Source organism: Balaenoptera borealis, assembly GCF_965194805.1.
Source record: "Balaenoptera borealis genome assembly, chromosome: 8".
Lineage (NCBI taxonomy): Eukaryota > Metazoa > Chordata > Mammalia > Artiodactyla > Balaenopteridae > Balaenoptera > Balaenoptera borealis.
Genome location: NC_138865.1, coordinates 120,828,667 through 120,854,729, shown reverse-complemented (window position 1 = coordinate 120,854,729; position 26,063 = coordinate 120,828,667). Strand labels below are relative to the sequence as shown.

The 26,063-nt window shown below is 49.8% G+C and overlaps 2 protein-coding genes across 4 annotated transcripts; one reads left to right on the top strand and one right to left on the bottom strand.

Annotated features, from left to right (window-relative positions):
• The first annotated feature begins 4,711 nt into the window (after positions 1 to 4,711).
• On the top strand, positions 4,712 to 12,561 carry GLT6D1 (glycosyltransferase 6 domain containing 1). The gene is given in 3 exon segments (XM_082403491.1): positions 4,712 to 7,925; positions 8,369 to 8,499; positions 8,502 to 12,561. Coding segments are annotated over 3 exon segments (849 nt in total). The 5' UTR covers positions 4,712 to 7,743; the 3' UTR covers positions 9,038 to 12,561.
• A 2,666-nt stretch (positions 12,562 to 15,227) lies between these two features.
• On the bottom strand, positions 15,228 to 24,227 carry PAEP (progestagen associated endometrial protein). Of its 3 annotated transcripts, XM_082403022.1 has the most exons (7): positions 24,066 to 24,227; positions 23,261 to 23,400; positions 22,344 to 22,417; positions 21,165 to 21,275; positions 20,332 to 20,436; positions 20,092 to 20,108; positions 19,548 to 19,637 (listed from the first exon to the last, which is right to left on the bottom strand). In XM_082403022.1, exons 1-6 carry the CDS (start codon positions 24,159 to 24,161, stop codon positions 20,092 to 20,094), a joined length of 543 nt encoding a protein of 180 aa, XP_082259148.1. In that variant the 5' UTR covers positions 24,162 to 24,227; the 3' UTR covers positions 19,548 to 19,637. The 3 variants fall into 3 exon arrangements, with proteins under 3 accessions (XP_082259146.1, XP_082259147.1, XP_082259148.1); XM_082403020.1 differs by lacking the exon at positions 20,092 to 20,108 and having other exon boundaries at positions 15,228 to 19,654; XM_082403021.1 differs by lacking the exon at positions 20,092 to 20,108 and having other exon boundaries at positions 19,522 to 19,637.
• Between the last annotated feature and the right edge of the window lie 1,836 nt (positions 24,228 to 26,063).

The window sequence follows — 26,063 nt, the reverse complement described above, 5'->3', positions numbered from 1 at the left end:
CACAGGCTTTTATAGCAGCTTTATTCATAATTGCTAAAATCTGGAAGCAACCAAGATGTCCTACAGTAGATGAATGGGAAATAAACTGTGGTCCATCCAGATAAAGGACTATGATTCAGCAATAAAAAGAAATGAGCTATCAAGCCAGGAGAATATACGGAGGAAACTTCACTGCATATTGGTAAGGGAAACAAGCCAATCTGAAAAGACTACCTACTGAGTGATTCCAACTGCATGGCATTCTGGAAAAGGCAAAACTGTGGAGACAGTAAAGGGATCAGGGATTGCCAGAGGTTTGGGGGATGGGAGAGGGGTGGATAGATGAGCACAGATTATTTGGGGGCAGTGGAACTGCTCTGTGTGACACCACAGTGGTGGACCCATGCCACTATGCCTTTTTCAAAACCCATAGAATTTCATAGCACAAAGAGTGAATCTTAACCTAGATAAATTCTACAGTTGCTTAGGAGGTTGAGGGAATCCCAGGAAGGTTTGCTGAGCATGACAAAAATCATCGAACTGTATCAAACATACCTGAAACCTAGGTGCTGATTAGCTTGTGTGTGCCCTGTGTGTGTTAGCGCATTAGCTAGTGTGTACCCTGTGTGTGTTAGTGCATTAGCTTGTGTGTGCCCTGTGTGTGTAAGTGCATTAGCTTGTGTGCCGTGTGTGTAATGCATTAGCTTGTGTGTGCCCTGTGTGTGTTAGCGCATTAGCTTGTGTGTGCCCTGTGTGTGTTAGCGCATTAGCTTGTGTGCCCTGTGTGTGTTAGCGCATTAGCTTGTGTGTACCCTGTGTGTGTTAGCGCATTGGCTTGTGTGCCCTGTGTGTGTTAGCGCATTAGCTTGTGTGTATCCTGTGTGTGTTATTGCAAGGACTCTGGTGTTGATCAAGGAGGAGACAGGACTCCGGATGGCGGTCCCATACAACGCGCTTTTCTGGGACACCGGTCTGGCGACAGTGGGGTGGGGGCTCCACCCGGAAGGGGAATGGGGGAGGGGCTGCATTTTGTCTGGACACAGTTCTCTGATCTGCTGTTAGTTTTGTTTTCCTTAATCCTTCCTCCCAACCACATACCCTTTCTTGCCTTCCTTCCTCTGGCCATCCTCTCTTCCCCCCACCCCTCTTTCCTGACCACATTTTCCCTTCCAAACCCAGGTGAGATGTCTCCTCTTCCAGTGGCTTCTCGTGGTCCCCAAACTGGGCTAGACACGCCACATTCAGCAATATGCCTTGAGCCCTGTCTCTCCCATTGGCATCGACTTCCGGGACTATTTAGGGCCACCTCTCTGCCGCAGGTGCCCCAGGGCCAGGGGCCGGAGCTGCATGTTCACAGTTGTAGGACCAGCACCAAACAGCACCCAGCACACCTCAAGGGCTCCGTAAATATTTGTTGAATGAATGGATTACTCATAATAACTTGGTTTTCCGTTCATACCCAGGAATAGTCAAGTAGAAGAACTTCAGCTCTCAAACTGGTTTAATCCCAGGTAAGATCGAAAGTGTCTGCACATGAACACACACACACACACACACACACACACACACACACACACACACGAACTCAATTTGGAGTGATTAGGTTTTTTCTTTTTTCCTAGTCGCCAAATTATAGGCGTCCTGGGAGGTCTCCAGTAGCTGGAGTTTATACTGACCCACTCTACTTGCTGGAAGCTTCCTGGTTTACTCAGGGAAAGGGCATACCGCTGGGGGCAGCTTAAAAAAGCCACCAATGGCTTCTCTTGATTTTGGCCTCGGCTCCCAGGGGAGGGTCCCATCCTCTGTAGTGGTTAAGCAGTATCTGCTTTCTGGTTATATGCCATCATTTATTAGCCAATTCCTTCTTGGTTTTAGATTGTTTACAGTTTGGGGCTATTGCGAGGAATGTTCCAGGGACTAACCATGTACGTATATATTCTTACATTGTCCTGTGAGTTTATCTGTGGGTAAATTCCCCAAACATAGCCATTAGATCAAAGAAGGCAGATATTAATTTCTTTTACATTATGCCTTTATTTTTATTTTTTGGCCGCACCGTGCGGCACGTGGGATCTTAATTCCCTGATCAGGGATTGAACCCACGGCTCCTGCATTGGAAGCGTGGGGTCTTAACCACTGGACCGCAAGGGAAATACCCAGATATTTAAATTTTTGAGGTAAGTTGCTAAATTTCCTTTTACTAATTGTACCTTTTTACTGTCTTATCTACAGTGGATAAACTAAAGTATCATAAAATTTTTTTTATTCTTAGCAAAATTGCTGGTTAGAATATCCCAATTCAAACTGCATTTTTGTAGTTATTATTGCGTTTTAGCATATTTTAATGTCTATCACTCATTTGTATTTAATCTTCTGTGAATTCCTTTTTCAAACGTATATTTTCTAAATGGACCTCAGGTGCTCAGAATTAGATTAATCATAATCCATGATTCATGACACACTGTCCTCATTGGTTTATGCAAAACCTGCTTGTATTATTGATTTGTTTGTTTGCTTTTGCTTATTTTTCATGAAACAAAAACGATAACCTTCAATGACTCACATCAGCTTTGTGTTGTTCCCTGTCCCTTTGTCCTGCCCCCTCGCCACCCCCCTCACCAACCCCCTCACCTCTAAGATAATCATCATTCTGAATCCTGATTGATCATACTCTTGCTTTCCTTTTTATATAATTTATCTACAAGTATTCTGAAAAAAGTCTATTTTTGAATTTTAGCTCTTTGTAACTTTATAAAGAGGATATCATACTTATGTAATCTTCTGGGGCTTACATTTCCCCTTGATACTCTCTTTCTAATATGCACCTGAATTTGTCACTGTAATTTGTTTTGGGCAGCTGTATAACACCCAGGGTGGAAATATTCCAGCTGACTCATCAGCTGTGCTTCTCCTGGGCGACTGAACCATTTCTGTGCTTTTGCTGTTATAATGCTGCCCCCACCATTTTTATGCCTGCTTCGTGGCACATGTGGGCAAGAGCCTCACTTGAGTGGAAGGGGAGCCACTGGGCGGCTGGGCATTTGCTGTCCAACCTGGAAGATGGTGTCAAATCATTGTCCAAAGCAGGTACCCACCCCAATTTAAATCCCCAAAGGTCTCCTTGCTTTCTGATGTTTGGTGCCACCAATGTGGTGGGCATAAAGTATCTCTTGAGGTATATCACCAAAAATGATGGAGTCCTCACTTCCAGTTATTTTCTCCTCCATAAAACCAATGAGAAAACTGGCAAAAATTGTTATAATCAACTCATTCACTACTCTGGAAATTAACAAAAGGCTTATACCAATCTGGGGAGCATTTGCTCAAGAAAAATAGCTGGTTCTCAGTAAGAAAAGTGAGGTTTGTAGCATTTTAACTTGCCTTGGGCTGATTGCCTCTCTCCAGCTCTACAATGGCCTTGAGTCAGATTCTCCCTCCCTTCCCAGGCTTCATATTTGCTCTTGGTTGTTATGTTTGTTTGTTTAATGACTTTTCTGAACTAATTTTTATAAAATTTATGGCCACTGAAATCTCTGCTCACTTAGGGAGAATCTTATTTACAGAGTTGCCGTATTATATTATTTAAGTTATTTATTTTCAACACAAAACTACCAAACTTGCAAAGAAACAAGACAGTAGGGCCTGTACAAAAGAAAAAAAACAATTAATAGAAATTATACCTGAAGAAGCCCAGGTGTTGGACTTACTAAAGATTTAAATCAGCTATTTTAAATATCAAAGAACTAAAGGAAACCAAAGTATGAGGACAATGTCTTACCAAAGACAATATCAATAAAGATGAAGGAATTATAAAAAAAAGAACCAAATAGAAATTCTGGAGTTAAAAAGTGCAACATCGGAAATAAAAAATTTACTAGAGGAGATCAATGGTAGATTTGAGCAGGCTGAAGAAAGAATCAGTAATCCAAGGAGCTCAACAAATTCCAGTGGGATAAATTAAAAGAGATCCACTGCTAGATAGATCATAATAAAAGTGTCAAAAACCAAAAGCAAAGAAAAGATCTTGAAAGTAACAAAAGAGAAGTGATTCAATAAGATTAACCGATGATTTTTTTTTAAATAACTTTTTAATAGCTGCACAGTATTTTTTTTTAATAGTAATCTTTTATTTATTTATTTATTATATTTATTTTTGGCTGTGTTGGGTCTTCGTTTCTGTGTGAGGGCTTCCTCTAGTTGCGGCAAGTGGGGGCCACTCTTCATCGCGGTGCGCGGGCCTCTTCACTATCGCGGCCTCTCTTGTTGCGGAGCACAGGCTCCAGACGCGCAGGCTCAGTAGTTGTGGCTCACGGGCCTAGTTGCTCCGTGGCATGTGGGATCTTCCCAGACCAGGGCTCGAACCCGTGTCCCCTGCATTAGCAGGCAGATTCTAAACCACTGCGCCATCAGGGAAGCCCTAACCGATGATTTTTAATCAGACACCACGGAGGCTAGAAAGCACTGGACAAAATATTTTAAATGCTGGAAGAAAAAAAACCCTGTCAACTAAGAATTCTATATCAGAAAAAATATCCTTCATAAAAAGGGGGGTGGTTAAGAATCCACCTGCCAATGCAGGGGACACGGGTTCGAGCCCTGATCTGGGAAGATCCCACATGCCGTGGAGCAACTAATTTTATTGATAATAAAAACACAATATACCAGAACTTTTGGGATGCAGTGATATCAGTGCTTATAGCAAAATTTATAGCTGTAAATGCCTACATTAAGAAATAAGAAAGATCTCAAGTTCATAAACTAACTTTACACATTAAGGAAAAAGAAAATGAAGAACAAATTAAATTACAGCAAGCAGAAGAAAAAATGACAAAAATTAAAGAGTAAATAAATGAAACAAAGAGTGGAATAATAGAGAAAAATCAATGAAACCAAAATTGGTTCTTTGAAAATAGTAACAAAATTGACAAACCTCTAACTAGAATTACCAAATAAAAAGAGAGAAGACTCAAATTACTAATGTCAGGAGTGAAAGAAGGGACATTACCAACAACCTTCAGAAATAATTATGATTATAAGGGAATAATATGAGCAATTATATGCTAACTAACTAGATAACCTAGATGAAATGGAGAAATTCTTTGAAAGACATAAACCCTTAGAGATTCCTAGAAAGACTCAAGAAGAAAGGAAAAATTTGAATAGGTCTCTAACATGTAAAGAGATTGAATTAATAATAAAACATTTTCCGTGAAGAAAAACCCAGGACCAGAAGACTGCATTGGCAAATTCTACCAAATGTTTAAAGAAGAATTAATGCTAATCCTTCACAACCTATTCCAAAAATTAGAAGAGGATTCATCCTAGGAGACCAGCATCACCCTGATGCCAAAACCAGACAAAGGCATCACAGGAAAACTACAGACCAATATCTTATATGATATAGATGCAAAAAATTTCAACAAAATACTAGAAAACCAAATCTAGTAGCACACTAAAAGGATTATACAGCACAAACTAGTGGGATTTATTCCAGGAATGCAAGGTTGATTCAACATAGAAAAATGAATCAATGTAATACACCATATTAATAGAATACAAATGAAAACCACATGATCATTTCAATATATGCAGAAAAGTTGTTTGACAAAATCCATCGTCCCTTCATAATATAAACATTCAACAAACTAGGAATGGAAGGGAACTTTTTCAACCTGGTAAACCAAAAACATAGCAGCAACAACAAAAATAGGTAAAATGGACTTTATCAAAGCTAAAAACTTTTGTGAATCAAAAGCCACTGTCAAGAAGGTAATAAGACAACGCACAGAATGGGAAAATATTTGCAAATTATGTGTCTGGTAAGGGTCTAGTATCAGGAATATATAAAGAACTTGTACAATTAAACAACAAAAAGACAAATAACAGGGAGAAAAAATAGGCAAAGGATCTGAATAGACATTTCTCCAAAGAACATATACAAATAGCTTATAAGCACATGAAACAATGCTCAACATCATTAGTTGTCAGGGGAACGCACATCAGGATTGGGATGGAATACCACTTCTCACGCTATAATGTGTAAAGATTGTAGGATGACTAGAATCAGAGAGTCAGATCACAAAAAGTGTTGGTGAGGGTGTGGGGAAACTTGAACTCTTATGAACTACTGGTGGGAATGTAAGATTGTGTAGCTGCCGTGCAGAACTTTTTAAGGCAGTTCCTTAAAAAATCAGCCAGAGAGTTACAATATGACCCAGAGATTCCACCTCTAGGTATATACCCAAGAGAATTAAAAACACATCTTCACAGAAACATCTGTATACAAATGTTCACAACAGTATTATTCATAATAGCCAAAAATGTAAACAACTAAAATGTCCATCCACCAGTGAATGGATAAACAAAATCTATACAATGGAATATTATTCAGCCATAAAAGGAATGAAGTACTGATTCATGCTACAACATAGATAACCCTTGAAAACATGCTAAATGAAAGAAGTCAGACACAGAAGACCACACATGGTATGATTCCTTTATATGAAATGTCCAGGACAGGCAAATCTACAGAGACAGAAAGTAGATTAGTTGTTGCCGCAGTTTGCAGTGAGGGGGGAATGGAGAGCAATGTTAATGGGTACGGTGGTACAGCAAAGTATTTTATTTTCTTGGGATTAACTCTAAATAGCATTGTGTTTTAAATTTCAGTTTTTCCATGTTCACTGTTAGTATATAGAAATGAGACTAATTTTTGTGTGTGTGCTGATCTTGTATCCTGGAACCTTGCTGAATTCATTTATTAGTTCTAGGAGATTATTTGTAGATTCCTTAGGATTTTCTATGTAGACAAGTCATTTGCAAATAGGGACAGCATTATATTTTCCTTCCAGTCTGATGCCTTTATTTCCTTTTCTTGCCTTGTTGCAGTGACTACAACTTCCATTACTCTGCTAAATAAGAGTTGGTGAGGGTGGACATTCCTTCCTTGTTCCCCGTCTTAGCTAGAAAGCATCTAGTCTTTCACCATTATGTATCATGTTAGCTATAGGATGTTTGTAGATGTTCTTTATCAAATTAAGGTAATTCCCTTCTATCTCTGTTTTTCTGAGACTTTATCTTTCTTCTTTTTTTTAATCATGAATGGGTGTGTCAATTGATAACAACATTTGATGGTTCTCCTTTAGCTTCTTGTATGGTAGGTTGCACTGAGTGATTTTCAAATGTTGAACCAGCTCTGCATATTTTAAATCCTGTTGTTGTTTTGTCATTATTGAAAGCAAATCTAATGTCTCTCTCCATTTTTGGACTCATCTTTTTCTGTTGGACTTCACTGATGGACTTAAAGCATATAGGAGAAGGTAAAAAGAAAGCACCCTCTAGATCTTCTGGGAAAAGGAGCAGGAGAGAGAAAAAGAAGGATGGAAAATAAAGGACACGTGGGGAAGCAGCAGCACCGCGTCTACAGTGCTGGCTTCAGGCAATAATCAGGGAAGTTCTGACTCCGGGCGGCCCATGTTTAAGCTGCAGTGAGAGCACAAAATCAGCCCCTGGGCTAAAAAGGCAGGTGGTGTGATGAAAGCAGGAACTGGCTGCCTCTTGCATCCTGACCCACACGTGTCCACTGTGTGGAATTAGGCAACCCACCCAGCCTCGGTGCCTCTGTTTCCCCACATGAAGGGCAGGGACCATGACGTGCCCACTACACAGGGCACTGCACAGACCAGAGGAGCCACGGTGTCTGGCACTTGGAAAGGGACTCTGTAAGCATTAGCTGTTCTCGCTGGAGCAGCTTCTGCTGCTGTCATGGTACAGGTACCTGCTTCACTAGCTTCTTGTTTGTTCAGCAGAAAACGCCCTGATGTGATCACGGCCACAAACTGCCTTGCTCCTATTGTCTGGGAAGGCTCTTTCAGTAGACAGGTGCTGGAAAAACACTATAGAAAGAAGAACCTCACCCTGGGCTTGGCTGTCTTTGCTATTGGCAGGTAGGGGCTGCCAGCCTGTGCCATTTTTTATTTTGGAAAAATGCACACGAATATCCATGGACCTCCCACCTCCAAAGGGCCACTCATCATTCCCTGTAAACCATTGTTTCCGGACGTCCTGTGCAAAATGGGACGTGGTTATTTTCTCCTTCCTTAGCTGGTCGTTAACACCACTTGGCTGTCCTTTCACTAATGCCCAGTTAGCGCTCGTGCTCTCTTTCCAACGGCTGTTCCAAAACTTTAGAGGCTTTTTTCAGACTCCCAGGCCCACTACCTCCTCCTTCTGTAACCACTGCGGCTGAAATGCAGACCCAACCTCACTGCCCTCGTCCCCTGGGAATTCTGCAGCTTCAATGCCTCCCATGTGGGTGGCGTTTGTTGATGTTCTCCCGAAAATAATTTGGGAAATCGAGTATCTTCCTCTTTGCGCGTGTGTTTTGCAGGTTTTTGGATCAGTACCTGGAACTGTTCTTACGCTCGGCGGATAAGTACTTCATGACCGGCTACAGAGTGGTCTTCTACATCATGCTGGACACCCTCAGCAGGCTGCCCCAGCTCAAGCGGGGGCCCCTCCGAAGTTCAGAGTGTTTACCGTCACAGAGGACAGCTGGCCGGACGACGTCCACCTGATGCGTATGAAGAGCTTGGGCAAGCACATCGTCCAGGACATCCAGGGCGAAGTCGACTTCCTCTTCAGTATGACCATCACCCAGATCTTGCAGAACGACGTCGGGGTGGAGGTCCTGGGCACGTCTGTGGCTCAGCTCCACGCCTGGTGGTACTTTAAGAACCCCGGGAGTTTCCCCTACGAGAGGAGGCCCAAGTCAGCAGCTTGCATTCCGTTTGGCCAGGGCGATGTCTATTACGACGGCGCGTTCGTGGGCGGCATGCCCCTCGAGATCCTAAACCTCGTTGAGGAGTACCTGAAAAGTGTCATTCATGACCTCAAACTCGGGCTGAACAGCACCTATGAAAAATACCTCAACAAATACTTTTTCCTCTGGAAGCCCACCAAGCTGTTATCCCCAGAATACAACTGGGACGCTGAGTTTTACCCGCCGCCCCAGGTTCAGTACGTCAAGGTGGCCCAGCAGTCCAAAAGGAGATTTTGACTCGCCGGGGACCTCAGGTACCACCAGCGACAGTTCCTTAGAATGTGGGATGACTTGAAACATTCCAGGTTTCAGAGACATAGACATATACACTCATCCACGAGAAATTTTTCCCCCTGCAGTGTTGAACCATCCAATTTGACCAATGCAGGATAAAGAATAAAAGGATGCTTATTTAATGCTTAATACACAGTGATGCCAATATCTATGTATTATAGATAACCCAGAACTAATTTTGGAGGCATAAAATGAAATTTTTTTAATGCAGAAAGACTCTAGTTCAGGAAAAAAAAAATATATATATATATACACACACACAAAAGGGCAAAGGATTACACGTCGAGGAAAAAGCGAAACATCCATCACTCACAAGTCAGTGGGGTGCTTCTCAGGCTGGGGATGTACGTTGCTGTGTTTAAACACCCCAAACTGTCTCACCCTGACCAGCATGTGATTGGATGTATGTGAACTAGAGACTTTCTATCAAATACCTGTCTTTCTTTTATTGTTACAAAGAGAGATGTCAAGTTCATTTTTTTTAAATCTATAGGCATTTTATTTTACTTATTTTTTTAAAAGACATGGGCGGAGCTCAGTGGTGGAGGCAGATGTCTGCCAGGTGCAGTGAGGGATGGAAAGCAGGACCATGTCCTCAGGCAGCTGCAGTACAGCAGGGAGACGCGACTCTTGGTGGCATTTCTTTTGCAAGTCGAAAGGGCTCGAAGTGGGCAGCTTGGAGCACCGCGTGGCTCCGGGTGGGGAGCCGTCCCCCACGGGGGGCTTAATTGGCTAGGAGTTGTTTGTTCTTGGCAGTGAGGGGTTACAGAGTGCGTGTGAGGGCTGGAGGGTCCCAAGTCATAAGAAGGCACTCTTCTTAATTAACCCTCTTTCATGGGAGAAAAAGCAGGTTTAGTGTTATGGCCCGAATTGCGTTCCCCCAAAGTCATGTGGGGAGTCCTAATCCCCAGGACCTCAGACCGTGACTGCATTTGGAGATAAGCTTTAACGAGGTGATTAAGGTAAAATGAGGTCACTAGGATGGGCCCTGTCCAATAGGACCAGTGACCCTACAAGAGAGATTAGGACATAGACACGCACAGAGGGAAGTTGAAGTGAGGACATAAAGAAGACGGCTGTCTACACGCCAAGCAGAGAGGCCTCAGGAGGGACCAGCTCCTTGATCTCAGACTTCCAGCCCCCAGAGCTGGGAGAAGTCCACTTCTGTTGTTTAAGCCGCCTGGTCTGCGGCACTTTGCTATGGCGTTCCCAGCAAACTAATACAGTAGGCGTTGCAAAAGTCACGTCAATTGAAACACTAAAATGGTAAGGAGATTGACGGTCACTTCATGGAGTAGAAGCCAGAGGCCAAGGAAACTTAGGTGGTATGAGGAGCCCACTAGCTGATGATCAGACCTGGAGCAAGAACCAGTATCTGTCCGTCGTGTTACGTCTGCCACCTCCTCCTATGACACCAGTCATCCTCGAGAGTCCCCTAAAAAACACACTTGTCAAGGTGTAGCTCATTCTACTTTTTCCTTCCCAGCTGTCGCCTTTGACTAAATCACGATGCTATTTTCAGTGACTCATTCTTTCTTGCGTGTCACAGAGTAGCTCTCGATTTTAAAAAATCTGTAAAAGTTTCAAACCAGAGAAAGATACTCCGTTAGCCACAGGCCCTGCCTCTACAGTGATCAGTATCAGGTATCCTAGGTCAGACCTGGAGAGAGGAGGGTATGATTTAGATACTGCACTGAAACAAACAAACAAAAACTAACTTTTTTTTCCTGACAATTTATGGACAAGGCTAGGGGACTTACTGAGAAGGGTTCTAAATTTCTACCTTGAAAAATATTGTGGGATCAGTATAAAACACAGTAAATTCCTTGATAACGTAAAGTTATTAACGTCTAGAATTTCTAGGTCCAAGAACAAACTTGTTTAAAAGACTTACACAAACAGGTCACCCCTGAATGGCCTTTCCAATTTCCAACCCTCCTAGCAAAAGTGTGCTTCCCCACACAGTGGGTGCTAATTGAGTTTAAAATTTTTTTAATTTCGCCAATTTGATAAGCAAAAATAGCATCTTTTTTCTTGGATTGCTTAGGATGACGAACCCTCTTTTAAACTATAGTTGTCAGCCGTGTGATTCATGTGTGCACGAATGACCAATTTCTGTCTTGTGCTCATTTTTCTAACATGGTGTTCCTTTTCATCATTCAATGAATTTTGAGATATATATTCATAGATGTGATGTAAATCCTTTATCAAATTTGTTGAAAATATGAATTTCAAGTTGTCATTCGTATTCCAGTTTTGTTGATGGTGCTTTTGGTGTACCAAAGTTTAAGGTTTTCGTAATTACCATCTTTTCCCTTGATGTTTGTATCCATAGTGTAGGCATCTCATCCCCAAGTTATAAATATTATAGAACTTTCAAGGTTTCTTTTCATTCGGAATTAATCAGGAATTAATTTTAAGATAATGTACAGAGTTAGATATCTAACCTTATTTTTTCCTCAAAATATCTTGGCCATTTCCCCCACACTACTTGTTGAATAAATAATGCTTTTTAAGGTGCGCTATTTGTATAATATATTAAGTTATTATGCTTACTTGGGTTCATTTCTTGACTTTATATCCAGTTTTACTGATTCTTCTTTCTGTCAGTGAACTAATGCCACACAATTTTAATCATTGTAGTTTCATATTATTTATGGTAGAATGGTAGATCAATTTGCATTACTCTTCTCTCTAAAATATTTCAAAATTTTATTCCTTCACGTGGATTTTAGATTCAGGTTTGCAATTTGGAGGAAATATCTCATTGGCATGTTGGTTAAATTGCTTGAGCTGTATAGGTTAACTTAAGATTATTAAGTATTTGTGATATTGAAGACTTTGTAGGAATATCACACATCTATTTATTCAAGTCATTTTTTTCAGTGTCCCAGAGTGAGGATTTTTTTTTTAAAATGTGATTTTAACGTGTTCCTTATATTTTTCTTATAAGGGTTGCTGGTTCACAGGAAAGCTACCATGCTTTGAGCATCTGTTCACCCCCAGCTTTTTTTTTTTTTTCTTTTTGGCCACGCTGCGTGGCATGCGGGATCTTAGTTCCCTGGCCAGGGGTGGAACCCGTGCCCCCTGCAGTGGAAGGCGGAGTCCTAACCCCTGGACCGCCAGGGAATCCCACACCCTCAGCTTCTGCGTGAAAAGCAGGTGGCGTCCGCACAGGTGGCCGGTGGGTTTACTGCCATTGTGCTGGCCTCACGCGGTGGCCATGGTGCGACCTGCACTGCTGAGCTGTGGCCTCCTGGAAGGCCTTGCTCTTGCCAAGGGCATTTCTGGGGCAGGATCTGGTCACACCTGTCTCTGGCATTTCCAGACGGTTAGTACTGAGGTTAGACCCAGTTTCCGAAGAGCCGGCCCTGCTGGTGGGTGGCCCCTGGCTCAGCCAGGGTGAGGTGGGGAGCTTCTATCCAGGTACTGCCTTGCAGGTACCTGGAGAGGAGAGGGCGGGGGCCTGTCTCAGCTCACCTGTCACACAGGTGCCCCGGCCTGGCTTCACCTGGCTCTTCTGGGGAGCGTGGGCTGGCGCTGTGGTCACTCAGCACCCCTCTGGCCTGGGCGGGGATGGCTGCGTTGGCTCATGGAGCCCAGAGTGGGATTGGGGTGCAGGCAGGTCAGGGCGGTGCCAGCCTGACCCTTCCCAGAGTCGCCATCCCTGAAGGACCCCGAAGGTGGCTCCATCCGCCGGACTGCAGTGCTGTGTGCGCACTACAGGGGGAGGTCGGGGGGCCACCTGCCACCCCCTCCCAACACCCAGAGTGTTTTCCAGCCCGTGGGCCAGGCTGGGAGAGGCTGTGGGCCCCTTAGTTGTTGGTTGGCAGGACCTGGAGACCCACAGAGAGGGAGGGGCCGGGCTCCGGGTTGGATGGCCTTCCTGGGGTGGCAGAGGGGTTCGGAAGGCACCTGGGTGAGCCAGGATGCAGGTGGAGGGGAGGGGGGAGCAAGGCGAGGACAGCGGGGCAGGAGGGACCCGGCAGGAAAGCTCAGGGGGTGGACCCGAGCTAAACTTCCGGTGGCGGGCACTGGGCTGTGGAGGGAAGAGAACAAGGTCAGATTCTAGGGCCTTCGTCCATTCGTTCTGAAGACGACCAATCAATCAAAAACACGGCGCATAGCCACTGGGACCACCTTGCCTTCTGCTGTCCATCCTGCCGTGGACGCCCTGTCCCAGGATGACCCATAAGACCCCACAACCGCCCCCCGTCCCTTCCCCCTCCCTGTATTCTTGCCACATGCCCCCGTGTTCCCTCCTCCAGGCAGCCTCCCTGCCTGCACTTCCCTGTTCTAGGCTCCTCTCTTCCCCGCAGCATTGTCTCCAATAACTTAGCGACTGAACTGCAGTGGCCCCAGGTAACTTGCACCGGGCTGAAGAACGTCTGTCTTGTTTTTTGTGCATCCAGAACTCCCAGAACAGGGCCTGGCCCTCCTGTTTGTTGATGGACTGAATGATGCACAGGGGAGGGGGTGCCAGGGAGAGGCCAGTACCGCCCACTGCCTCCTCCCGGCTGTGTGACCTCGGCCTTGTTTCTGAACCTCTCTGAGCCTCTGTGTCCACATCCGCAGGATGGAGATGGTGATCGTGCCCACCCACCGAGTTACAGGGACTTCATGAGATCTGGCAGGTGAGGCACCCGTCAACGACCTGACCGTATAGGGCGCCTGGCAGAGGCTGGCCAGGTCCTTAGTTGCTCTGGTCCTCAGGTGGTTATTGCTAGCTGTGGGGCACTCCCCACCTCCTCCCAGCCCCGCCCTCAGGGGCGCAGGGGAGACTACTGGAGGGCACACTCACCGGCAAGGTTGAAGGCGGGGGCTTCCTGTAGCTGGAACCTGGAAATGTATTCAAGATACTGCCCCAGCCACTGGGGGTCCCCTAGCATTCTTCTGGCTGAAACCAGAGGGGCCGGTGCTTGGGCTTTTCTCGGACAAGATCCCTCCTCCCAGCTCCCTGCCCGGCCCTGCGGTTGCTGCAGTGGCCGCGTCCTCTCTGAAGCAGGTCCACTCTCCGCATGGCAGGCACAGCCCTCCTTGAAAGGCTACGTCAGGCCTGTCCCCTCTGGTGAGGCCCCCAGAGGGTCCCCCAGCCCCCCAAGCCAGGCCAGTCTGCAGGACCACGGGCCCCCTGCCCGGCCCAGCCTCCCCGTCCACTCCGTCCCCGGGGTCCCGTCTTCTCCCCGAGGCACTTCCATTTTCTAAGCCCAACGTGACTCCGTGACGTCCACGTTCGTGGCCGCTCTGTCCTGCTCAGGACAGTGGGCGTGGAAGATGTTGCCCCGCCCACCAGCCTAGTGCCGGCTCAGGCTCTCCGGCAGGGGGATGTTGGGGGCGCCCCCGGCTGGGGTCCCTGCATTCCCCCAGGCTCTCGGCCCCCTGGGCTTGGGAGGGACACCCAGCTATGGGAGGGGGCTGGCCCACAGGGTGCCGGGCTGGGGCTGGAGGGCTGGAGTGAGGAACTGGGGGCCCCCAGCCTGGGAGAGAAGTGGTCCACTTCCCCGCCACCCTCTCGCCTTCTCCCAGACTTCCTTCAGCTCCTCTGTATCCGGTCCAGGCGCTGTCCATCGTGGGCCCCACGCGCGTTGACTGAGTCCGGGGAGGGTGAGGGACATCCTGGAACTGCCCCGGCCCAGTACAGCAATGGGTGAGGTGCAGGCGGGTCAGACAGGGCAGGAGTGACTCTGAGCCCCTCCTCACCCCCAGGTCCGGCCCCCCCCGTTGTCCCAGCAGTGACACCACCAGGGCTCGGGCAGGCCCCTGGGGCCCCTCTCCCCAGTGTCTTAACGCTGGCCTCAGGGCTGAACTGCAGCTTTCCCTGGCAGCACAGGAGTGCGGAGACCCTGCTCCTGCCTGGGGAAATGGATGCGCCTCCCCGGCCCCTCCCTTCCTGCCCCGCGCCACTCCTGCCCCGCGCCACTCCTGCCCCGCGCCACTCCTGCCCCGCGCCACTCCTGCCCGCGCCACTCCTGCCCCGCGCCACTCCTGCCCGCGCCACTCCTGCCCCGCGCCACTCCTGTCCCGCCCGCCACTCCTGCCCCGCGCCACTCCTGTCCCCGCGCCACTCCTGCCCCGCGCCACTCCTGCCCGCGCCACTCCTGCCCGCCTGCCCCGAGTGCCGCCTCCACGTGACACTTGCATCCACGTCCTCGTCCCAGGGCTGAGCTGCGTGGTTATCCCCCGGGCGACAAAGCCTGGCTGCACCGGCACTTCTTCCGGAGTCTTCTGGGCCCCGGCCAGGCCCAGGCTGAGGGTCGGCAGCGGGAGGGGCCCTCTCTCCAGGGCCATGACCCCAGGCCCCCAGAGGGAGGAGAGACCTGGCAGCCGGCGCCCTTTCTTCGTTTCCATCCTCCAGCAGCCACTTGCTGCCCACCCAGCTGTCCCAGCCCGACTCCCAGCCACTGAGGCCTGGGGAAGAGGCAGCCCCTTGCTCCAGGTGTTCAGAAGTTGCAGCATTTAAGGCACAAAAGAGACCTCAATTTTTTTTTAAGATAGTGAGCCGTGAAAAGTGCTACCGCAGAGCTGTCTGCAGGAGTAGGGGTCAGGGGGTACGGGCGTTCTAGAGTGCGAGGGGTGTTCCACAGTCACGGCCCCCCCATCCCCCACAGGCAGGGAAGCTCAGCTGCCAGATTTCTATGGGAGCAGCTTTGGTGATTAGGTGGGAAGCAGACAGTAACAGAATCCAGAATCTCCAAGGTGCTACATGCTGGGTCGTGATTTGAAGAAATAGGGTTTCTTCCTATGAAGAAGAAGAGAGCGGCAAGGAGGGGCCCCTGTTTGCTGGGAGCCTTGCCTGAACACAGAGGGGCTGGCCAAGGTAGCACTGAGCTTGGGAGGATGCCAGGGTCTGAGCGAGCCTCATCTTGTACACAAATTAGGAGGCTTTAGCATGGTTTTAGGATGCCCCGGTCCAGACGACTGCACGTCAGTTGGGCGTATTTGTGTGAGTCTATTTCTGGGTTCTCTACTCTGTTCCACGGATTTATGGTTCTTCTGCAAATACCACTGTCTTGATTACTGTAGCTATATACGATTTGAAATTTGTTAGACTGGTTCTTCCCATTTTATTCTTTTTATTTTAGCTATTCTATATTCTAGTTCCTTTGTCTTTCCCTATAAATCTTAGAATAATCTTATCTATATAGGCCTACAAAAAAGCTTGCTGGGATTTGGATAGGAATTGCATTAAACCTGCATATCAATTTGAGGAGAATTAACATCTTTGTTCAGTCTTTCAGTCCATGAACACGGTCTCTCCATTTATTTAAATCTTCCTTGATTTTTTTTAATCAGCATTGCATCATTTTCAGCCTTCAGATCCTGTATGTTTCATTAGATTTACGTCTCCAAGTATTCAACTTTTTTTTTGGCGTGATTATAAATGGTATTGTATTTTTAATTTTCACGTCCACATGTCCATTGCTAGCATGTAGAGATGCAAGTGATTTTTGTATGTTTATCATGTATCCTGCCACCTTGTGAACTCACTTATTAGTTCTAGGAGGTTTTTGTTTTTGTTTTTAGATTCCTTGAGATTTTCTACGTAGACACGCATGTCATCTGCAGATAGAGGTGCTTTTATGTCTTCCTTTCAGTTCTGAATGCCTTTTATTACGTTTTTCTTGCCTTGTTGCACTGCTACAACTTCCTGCACTAAGATGAGTAAGAGGGGTGAGAGGAACATTATTCCCACGCTCTGGATCATTTGTCATTCATCACTGATGAAAGGTTCATCATTCCCCATTAAGTGCAACGTTAATTCTAAGTTTTTTGTAAATGTCGTTATCAAGTTGAAAAAACTCCCTCTATTCCATTTTTCTGTTTTTTAAAAGTCATGAATGGGTGTTGAATTTTGTCAAATGCTTTTTCTTGCGTCCCTGGAATAAACCCTACTTGATTATAGTGTATAATTCTTTTTGTATATTGCTGAAATCTATTTGCTGATATTTTGTTAAGGATTGTTGAATCTATATTGATGAAAAACATTAGTCTGTAGGTTTTCTTTTAAAAAAAGTCGTTGTATGGTTTTGGTATCCATTTTACCAATATACTAATATTTGGTATACCAAATACCAATAATATTTTGGTAATATTAGCTTCATAAAATGAAGGGAAGTATTTCCTACTCTTCTATTTTCTGTAAGAGATTGTATAGCATTCATGGTAAATCTTTAAACATTTGGTGTAATTCTCCTGCGAAACAATCTAGGCCTGGAAATGTCTTTTGGGGAGTTCTATTTTCTTAATAGTCGTAGGGCTATTTAAGTTATCTAGCTCATATTGGATGAGTCCTGGTAGTTTGTACCTTTTAAAGGAATCGGTCCATTTCATCTAAGTTGTCAAATTACTGTATACAGAGTTGTTCATAGAATTCCCTTATTATCTTTTTGATGTCTGTAGGGTCTGTAGTGATAGCCCCTCTTTCATTCCTGATATTAATATTTTGTGCCTTCTCTCTTTTTTGCTTTCTCAGTCATATTACAGGTTTCCTTTCCAATGTTTATGCCTTTTTTCCTTTTTTTTTTTTCCTTTTTTGGCCATGTCAAATGGCATGCGGGATCTTAGTTCTCCGACCAGGGATCGACACCCACCCTGCCACAGTGAAAGCATGGAGTCTTAACCACTGGACTGCCAGGGAAGTCCACCCCCCTTTTTTTTTTTTGTCTTACTGCACTAAGACTTTCAGTATGATGTTGAGTAGGAATGCTGGAAGAGGGAAACCTTGCCTTGCTCTCAGTCTTAGGGGAAGGCATTCAGTGTCTCACCATTAAGTATGATGTTAGCTGGTTAAAAAAATTTTTTTAATTACCAGTTTAGGAATGTTCCCTTCTATTTCTAGGTAGGATTGTACTTTCTGGCTCCATTCTAGTTGAGTGACAACTCTGGCTGACAGGTTGAGAAGGGAGGTGGTGTGTGTACCTTCCAGGATAGAGCACTGGATGGATGGCTCGGCCCTCTGGATGTCCACATTTCCCCTCTGGCATGGTGACCAGCAACCTCATGGGTGATGGCTGTTTGATCACCTGGATCCTTGAGTGACCACGAGATGCAGATGCCCCTGCCAACCTGCAAAGGAGATTTCTCATATACAAGACATAAATCTTTGATGTTTTGAGCCACTGAGATTTTAGGGTTGTTCATTAATGCAGCAAAGCCAGCTTGTGTTGAAAGACCCTCCTGAGGCATAAAGAATTTGCCTCGTGAATGGGATATGATGTTTTTAAAATATTTATTTTAAAATCAATTAATGGTGCTTATATGGGTGTTCCTCTCTTAATCTGTTAACAAATTTATTATATATTGTCTAATGTGGAAACATCCTTGATTTTCTGGCTTAAATCATGATGTACTGAATACACTTTTGGATTCGACCTGTTAATAAATTATTTGGATATTTGTATCTTTATTCCAAAATGTGATAGCTCTGCTCTTTTTTTGTCTCCTGCATCATCCCATCCAGCTTTGTTAGAGGACAGTCCAGACTCCCCATCTCTCTGTGCCCTGGAACAGACCATATGAACCAGGATCCATCTGACGGTGGTTTGCTGGTTCTCATCCATAGACTGAGAAGATCTGGAACTGGAACTGTTCTTTATTTTCTAGAGTTATTGTTCTTTCAGAGTTTTCTTTTTTAGCCAATATTGGTATTTAATATTTTTCTAGAAATGTATCCACTTTATCTATATTTTCAAAACTTTAATATTATACATAAATTGTTATTATATGTAAGTATACATATAGTAATATGTGTGTATATTATGTTATACGTCAGTTCTTATTATTTAAAAATCCCCGTTTCTGTTGCTATATACCCCCTTTCCATTTGTGATGCTCAAAAGTGATTGCAGAACAAGTGTCCTCCAAGGGTGACCTCTTTTGTCCAGCTCCTCTATCCAGGGGAAATCTCTCTATTGCATTTTAGCACAGAAAAGATCAATGCATTTTTGGCATATGAAGTTTGATATCAATAGTCTTACTAGTAGCAATTACCTTTATGTTCCTGAAAGCTGGTCATGAGGGTCATGGGGCTGCATTTGTAAAAGAGGGCAGAACTTGATCTGCAAGCAACTAAATTAAGTTTTTATATCAATATTTATTAGACTAAGTGACAGCAATTTTCCATTTCCTGTCCTTTGTGGAGTTTGGGTGTTGGCTGAAGATGCGAAGTTAACTGGCAGATGCCTCTGCCGCGTCCCTACCTAGTTTCCAAAAGTTTAAAAGAGCCGTGATGATGTGTGCAGGGCCCCCAAGTGTCATGAGGCCTGTGATGCAGACACCTTAGATCCTGGCCCTGTGTCACCGCCTGAGCCGCCCGGGTCCCCAGCCCACGCGCATTGGCCAGGAAAGACTCAGACAGGAGTGCGCACTGGTTTATGCCTTTATTGCTGAAGGAGGAACGCCCCCGAGCAGGAGACCCCAGGCGGGGCCTGGAGGGGCCTGGGTCCCAAGAGGGGTGACCTTGGTCCTGGTCCCTCCTGACCCTGCTGATGGGGGAGGCGGGGGTGACATCATCTGTCCAGAGAGGGGCCAAGGATCCCAGGCCCTGAAATGGACATGGGGCTCTCCTGTGATTCCTGGGGAACCTGCTGGACCCTCGCCAGCCCCCACCCCCGGCTGGGCCTGGGGGTGCAGGACGGCCCCTCCTCAGGAGAGGGACCCCCGCCTCCCCGCTCAGGTGGAGTGTCTGTCACCGGTGCCCGCTTCCGGGGCCTCCACCTTGGCCCTCAGCCCAACCCAGAGGGAGCAGGGGGAGGTCAGCATGCGAGTGAGGCCAGGACACAGGAAACGACATCCCCAAAGGCCACCCCTCGAGAGTGGGCACGCGGCCAGCGGCTCTGCAGTCGTCAGGAGAGACCCCAGCTTCCAGCCATTCCCGCAGGGGGACCCCAGGGCCTGATGGGGGAGCCCGGGCGCCACCAAGACCCCCACCCTGTGCATGTGCCCAGGATGTGAGGCAGGCGGGTTACGTTACCCCCAGGGCGCCGGCAGGAGCTCACCTAGACGCGGCACTGCGCTGTGGGGGAGGGAGAGCCGTGCGGGAGGGTCAGGATGGGACTGGACGCCCCGGGGACAGAGGGGTGGGGAGGGGGTGGGGAGGGGCCCCCCTCGGGGGCGCTGCGCCTCCACCCCTTTCCTCCCGGCAGCCCTGGGGAGAATGGGGCTCACCACAGGAGGAAGTCCTCCCCAGGGCTGGTGGCTTTCTGCCCAGGGAGCGGGGGCGGGGCCTGGGAGCTCACCTTCCAGCTGGGTCGGCTTGAAGGAGAGCCGGATGTGCATGGGCAGGGGCTTGATGGCTCTGTTGAATTTCTCCATGACCTCGTCGTCCGCTTGCAGGGTCCTGGCTGTGGGGGAGGGGTCAGTCCCTGGGGGCACCCCCGCCTCTCCCCCAGAGCTCGGGGACGCCGAGGGCCCTGCCCCGCACCCCCAGGGTGGTCTGCAGGGCTCAGCGCCCCTGCCCTCCAGGACCCCTGCCCTCCCCGCTCGGCGCATTCCCCTCCTCCTCCTCCCAGAGCACTGCAGTGGGGGTCTGCACGGTCGTAAGAGGAAAGGCAGCCCCCTCCGGATGTCTGGGTCTCCGCCTCCCCTCCCCGCCCCACCCCGGGGCTGGCTGACTTATGACCAGGAGCCTGCACTGCCTGATGGCCGCGGCCACTTCCCTGGGAACACCCAATGGCACATCTTCTGTGACAATAAAGATGTCACCTGACATTTGTTTTCAGGACGTTATCGTTGAAAGATGTCTTTGTAACTGAATTCTTATTTGGTGAAGGTATTGAAACTCCCCGGTGGCAACAAAGGCTGTTGGATTCATAGTGACCCGCCGGCACCATCGAGATGGTCACACCAGTCACGGTGCTGCAGTGCACCTGCCCCTCAGCCCGCGTGTCTGTCCCTCGTCCCCAGCCACCCACAGGCGCACAGGAGACCAGGCCCCAGGATGCGACGCTCTCCCGATGACCCCTCACCCCTCCCCATCCTCCTCCTCCGGTGTCGAGCTCCCCCATTCCCACCCTCTTGGCAGCGAGGACCGCGCCGCGGGTCTCCCTGGGAAGCGGGGGCGGGCGCGTACCCAGGCACTGGCAGGCCAGGCTGTGCTCGGGGTCGGCGGCGTTTTCCATGCAGAAGAGCAGGTAGTTTTCGTAGTCCGTGTCCAACACGAAGATCTTATTCTCACCCAGGGCTGGAAGGGAGACCGAGACGGGGCAGAAGTGAGCTCCAGCGGGGGCGCGCGCGGGTCAGCTCCTCCATGGCCCCCACCTGGCGAAGACTGGGCGGGGAGCGCCTCCTGCAGCCCCGCACTCCAACGTGGTGCAGCCCCTTCCCCGAAGCCGTCCTCAGGCCCATCGACTATGGATGCGCCAGAGACATTCCACCGCCTCCTGGACTCAGGAACACTCACCACTCAATCCAGGATGCCCCCCGGGACCCAGAGTGGTCAAGAGATGGGTCTGTCACGCCGACCGCAGGTGAGACTGGGCACCGCCGAGTGCGGGAGGAGGGGAGCATCCCAAGCACGGTTACATTGGAGGGCAGCCCAGAGCCATGGGAACCGGGGCAGCGGGAGTGAGCGTTGCCCTGACAGAGGCCAGCGGGCGGCGGCGGCGGCGGCACCGCCGGGCCAGGCAGCTTCAGGGGCAACGCCAGCATCCTGACCCAGTGCGGGCAGGCAGCGCTGGAGCCCCTGGGGCAGGCGCCCTGGCATTGGTCAGTTCTTGTCTGGCACAGACAAGAGTGAGTGAGTCAGACTGAGTCCCAAGGTGGCCCAGGCTGCCGGGCGGGAGAGACCTTGCTGGAAGCCCCCCTGCCCCCCATGGCGCTTTCTCATCCTGGATTTAGTGAGGAATGGGTGAAGCAGTGGGCGAGGGAAGGAACCCGTCTCGTGGAGATGGAGGAACCCATGTGGTGGGCTGGGGGCCGTGGGGCACCCTGACCGCTGACAGTGGCTCTCGGCTCCGCCTGGACGGACACAAATGCTTCCTGAGCTCAGCCTGAGGGGCCAGAGCTCCCGCCCCGGCAGAGAGAGCTTGGAGAGTCACCTTGGGGAGTGAGACCAGCCTAGCAGGGACCTGCCCGCGGCCACTGGCCCCACAGCACCGGGCAAGGGGCAGGGAGGGCAGTGAAGCTGGTGTAATGACAGCGTCACTCGTCCCCACCAGCCCCTTAGCATCCTCGGGCCCGGTGCCAGCCCCCTGCACCTGCCCAGAGCCCCCCCGGGTGGTGGGGCTCCTACCACAGACCCGGCACTTACAGTTGATCTTGAACACAGCAGGGATCTCGGTTTTTTCTGCGATGATTTTCTCCTTAGCACACCCATCCTTCTCCCTGAAAGGCAGGCGTTTCCTGAGCCACATGCACAGACCATGCACGGTTGATCAGGCCAAACTGTGGGCCAGGGGTGGAGGCTGGCCCCAGGAGGGGCCCGAGCCGGGGGGGCATCGGAGCCCAGCTGGTCACCCAGGCCTTGGCTGCGCTCACAGTAACCTCTAGGGCCACGGGTGACCAGGCTGGACAGGCCACAAGAGGGCAGACGGAGTGAGGGAGAAAAGGGCCGGGAGCGGCCGGGCCCCGCGGTCAGGGGCAATGACCTGCACCTGCAGGCAATCGTGGGGTTCGGGTCCCCATCTCTGCACCCCACCCCCGCTCTGAGGGCGGATGGGGCTCGTGGTGGGAGCTGCCACCCTGAGGACCTAGGCCTGCAGCTGCCCAGTAGCCTCTACACGGGGCTCTCCCCGCTCTGCTGTGTTTCCGCGACATCCCGTTCATCTTAGATATTGAAGTGTTCAGACTAGAAAAGATGCAAAACGTCTCCCCGTTGCTCAAGTACGTTCGTAATCCTTAACCTAACACAGAATTAAAATAACTGCCTGAATGTACATAGCTTTCCTACGTATTTCCACTTCAGTGGATTTTATCTCCCCTTCCAAGTTAACTAAAATGATGTTTTACGTTCATCTACTTTATTATGTTCCAAAGCATCAAATTAATAAAAGTTAAAAAAAAAAAAAGCCCTGAGTGGGGAACCCTGGGTGGGGCTCCGAGGGCCCCATTCCGCATCCCTGGGGCCCTGGTCCTGCCCACAGTGCAGCCGGGTCCCACCAGGAGCCCCGTCCGCCGCCCACCCCCTGCTGGCCTGCAGCCCCAGCGGGGTGTGGGGGGCATGCGCACCGTTTCTGCAGGATGATCTCCAGGTCGCCCTGGGGCGTGGGCCTCAGCTCCTCCACGTTCACTCTCAGGGGGGCGCTCTCGGTGTCCAGCAAGGAGATGTCACTGGCCGCCATGGCCACGGAGTGCCACGTACCTGCCACCTGGGGAGGGGGCTTGATCGGCACTCCGGGGTCGAGAAGGGGACCCCATCCCCATGGTGGGTTCTCTGTCCCACCCCCGACCTGAGCCAGCCCTGAGACATCCCCTCCTCTGCACCCTGAGGAATGTTCTTCCTAAACTCACTCTGAGCCCAAAGAAGGACCCAGAGGAGCCCATCACACAAGTGGGAATGTTTGGATCTTGGGGAGACGTGGCTGGAGGTGGGGAAAGGTTGGGGGGCAGAGAGACCCTATTAGGGGTTTAACTGTGTCCCCTTAACCCCCAGAGCCTCAGAACGTAACTCTTTGGAGACAGGGTCTTTAAAGAGATGACAAAGGTAAAATGAGGTCATTAGGGTGGGCCCTGATGCAGTGTGACTGATGACCTTATAAGGAGAGGAAATTAGGACACAGGGATGACCAGGTAAAGACACAGGGAGAAGACAGCCATCTACACGCCCAGGAGAGCGGCCTCAGGAGAAACCAGCCCTGCTGACACCTTGATCTCAGACTTCCAGCCTCCAGAATGCAAGACGATAGCCATGTTGTTTAAGCGGCCCTGTCGGGGGTATTTGTTAGGGCGGCCCTAGCAGAGTAATGCGGACCCCAGACATCACAGCCTCCTCTGTCCTCCCTGCAGCTCACCACCCACCCAGCCACCCTCGAACCTTTTGGATGTCCAGGTCCTCCATAGTCTGGATGACGTTGACAGCCTGGGTGCCACACATGAGGGCCAGGCCCAGGGCAAGCAGGAGGCACATCATGGCTGCAGCCTTGGTGGCACTTCTGGGCTCTGGAGGGAGAGGAAGGCAGAGGCAGTGGGCTCGGGGTCTTATATAGGAGGAGGGCCAGACAGCCAGCCTGTGCTGGGCTCCCCGCCAGGCAGTTCCGCGAATCCCCTGTGACTCATCCTCAGGCCCTCGGGTGGCTTCCTCAGTTGGGACAATAGGAGGCCTTCTTCCCTCCGAGGCCAAGCAGGAAGGTCCCCTGTGTCCCTGGGACTGGACGGCTCCTGCCTGGCCCCAGAGAGGAAGGGTCTGGAGCACGAGTCCAGGCTGGCCGCCAGCATCAGGAACACTTCCTGGGTCGGGCTCTTGGACAAGGACAGATCAGAGCCAGCACTGAGGACAGCTGTGTCCTGGAGGGTGGGTCCGTGGGTTGCCCGGGGTCCGGAGAGCCCCTTGCCAGGAAGGACCCAGGGACATGCGCCAGGGGGTGGCCGTCTGCCCCGAACAAGGGGGTCACATCACCCGCACCCGTCACCCCTCTCTTGCAGGCTGCCCTTCCTGGGGGCTCCACCAACTCTCAGGGGCTCCCACCCTGTCCTGCTGAGCAAGGCCTTCTGAAAGGTCCCACTGGGCTCTCCTGCTTCTGGTACTCTCCTGTCTCGGGCATCAGCTCCTCCAAACCCCACGGACGTGGCCTTGGGCGAAGGGGTCTCTGCGGTCGACCCACCCCCTGCAGGCTGGGGTGAGGGTGGCGTGGGGCTCAGGTGGAGCTCCAAGGATGGGCCTGGCCTGTAGTGAGAGCTCTGCAAGTGTCTGCTGCCCAGTTAGGGTGGCAATAAAGACAGCAACGCTGACAGCAACAGTCATCATAACCCCCAGAGCCACCCAGCCGGGAAGGTGACCTGACCTTCGGGGGTCCAGCGGAGCAGCACCGCGTGCTGCATGTCGGTAAGTGTGATGGAAAGGCCCACAGTATCTGAATCTTCAATCTACCGATCTTACATTTTAAATCTCCTAGGGCGCTTCCCTCCATACCACTCAAGGCTGCAGCAAGCCGCCTTCAACACCTTGGGAGGGATGGGGCCCTGGCGCTGGGCATGTACCTGAGTTAGGAGGGGAATCGAGCAGGGCGCAGAGTATCTGTCTCGCTGAGTCCACGTTGACATCAGCACCCCCGGGGGCTGTGCATGCCCTGTGTCCCGTGCCAAGGGGGGTGCAAAGGCCGTCAACTGACCTTCCAGGTGGTTGACCTGCTCATCTTGGGGTGGCGGGGGCGTAGACTTTGGAGTGGGGGAAGGGGGCAAGGTGGGGATATCTCCCGATGGTGGGAGCCTTAGAGGGTCGGCCCCTGTGCCCCCCCGATGTGTAGGGTCTTTCCAGGTGGCCACTGTCGTTGTCAGCCTCTTGGGAGGCTAAGGGGTCTCCTAGACTAGCTCTGGTTTGCTATCTGACCTCTGGTTTCTTTCCTGTAGAGACCACTGGTTACTGTACCAAGAAAGAACCCATGCACTGGAGAGACTGCAGGACCCAGGGCTGCCCCCAGACTCCCCTTTCCCAGGATGGAGGCTGTGAAAGAAGGAGGAGGCTCGGGCAGTCCCAGTCCTCACCCTGATCTGTTTTATCTCCTTTAATTCTTGCGACAATCCTCCAAGCTCAGGGTCCCCAGATTCCTTTTTTACGATGAGCCACAAGCAGTTATGGAGTTGAATGGTGTCGCCCCAGAACACATGTTCACCCAGAACCTCAGGACGGGACCTTATTTGGAAACAGGGTCTTTACAGATGTAAGTAGTTCAGATGAGGCGTGCTGGAAGGGGGGCTGATCTGCTGTCTGGTGTCCTTGTAAGAGAAAACGAGGACACGGAGGGGACACAGGGAGAAGGCATGTGAACACGGAGGCAGAGATTGGAGTGCGGCTTCTACAAGACCAGGCTCCAAG

Coding starts and splice junctions, on each gene's coding strand:
- PAEP (XM_082403020.1), bottom strand. CDS start 24,161: ATGATGTGCCTCCTGCTTGCCCTGGGCCTGGCCCTCATGTGTGGCACC. Junction 23,401..24,065: donor AGGACCTGGACATCCAAAAG/GTTCGAGGGTGG, acceptor CCCCCTCCCCAG/GTGGCAGGTACGTGGCACTC. Junction 21,276..22,343: donor TGCTGTGTTCAAGATCAACT/GTAAGTGCCGGG, acceptor TCTCCCTTCCAG/CCCTGGGTGAGAATAAGATC.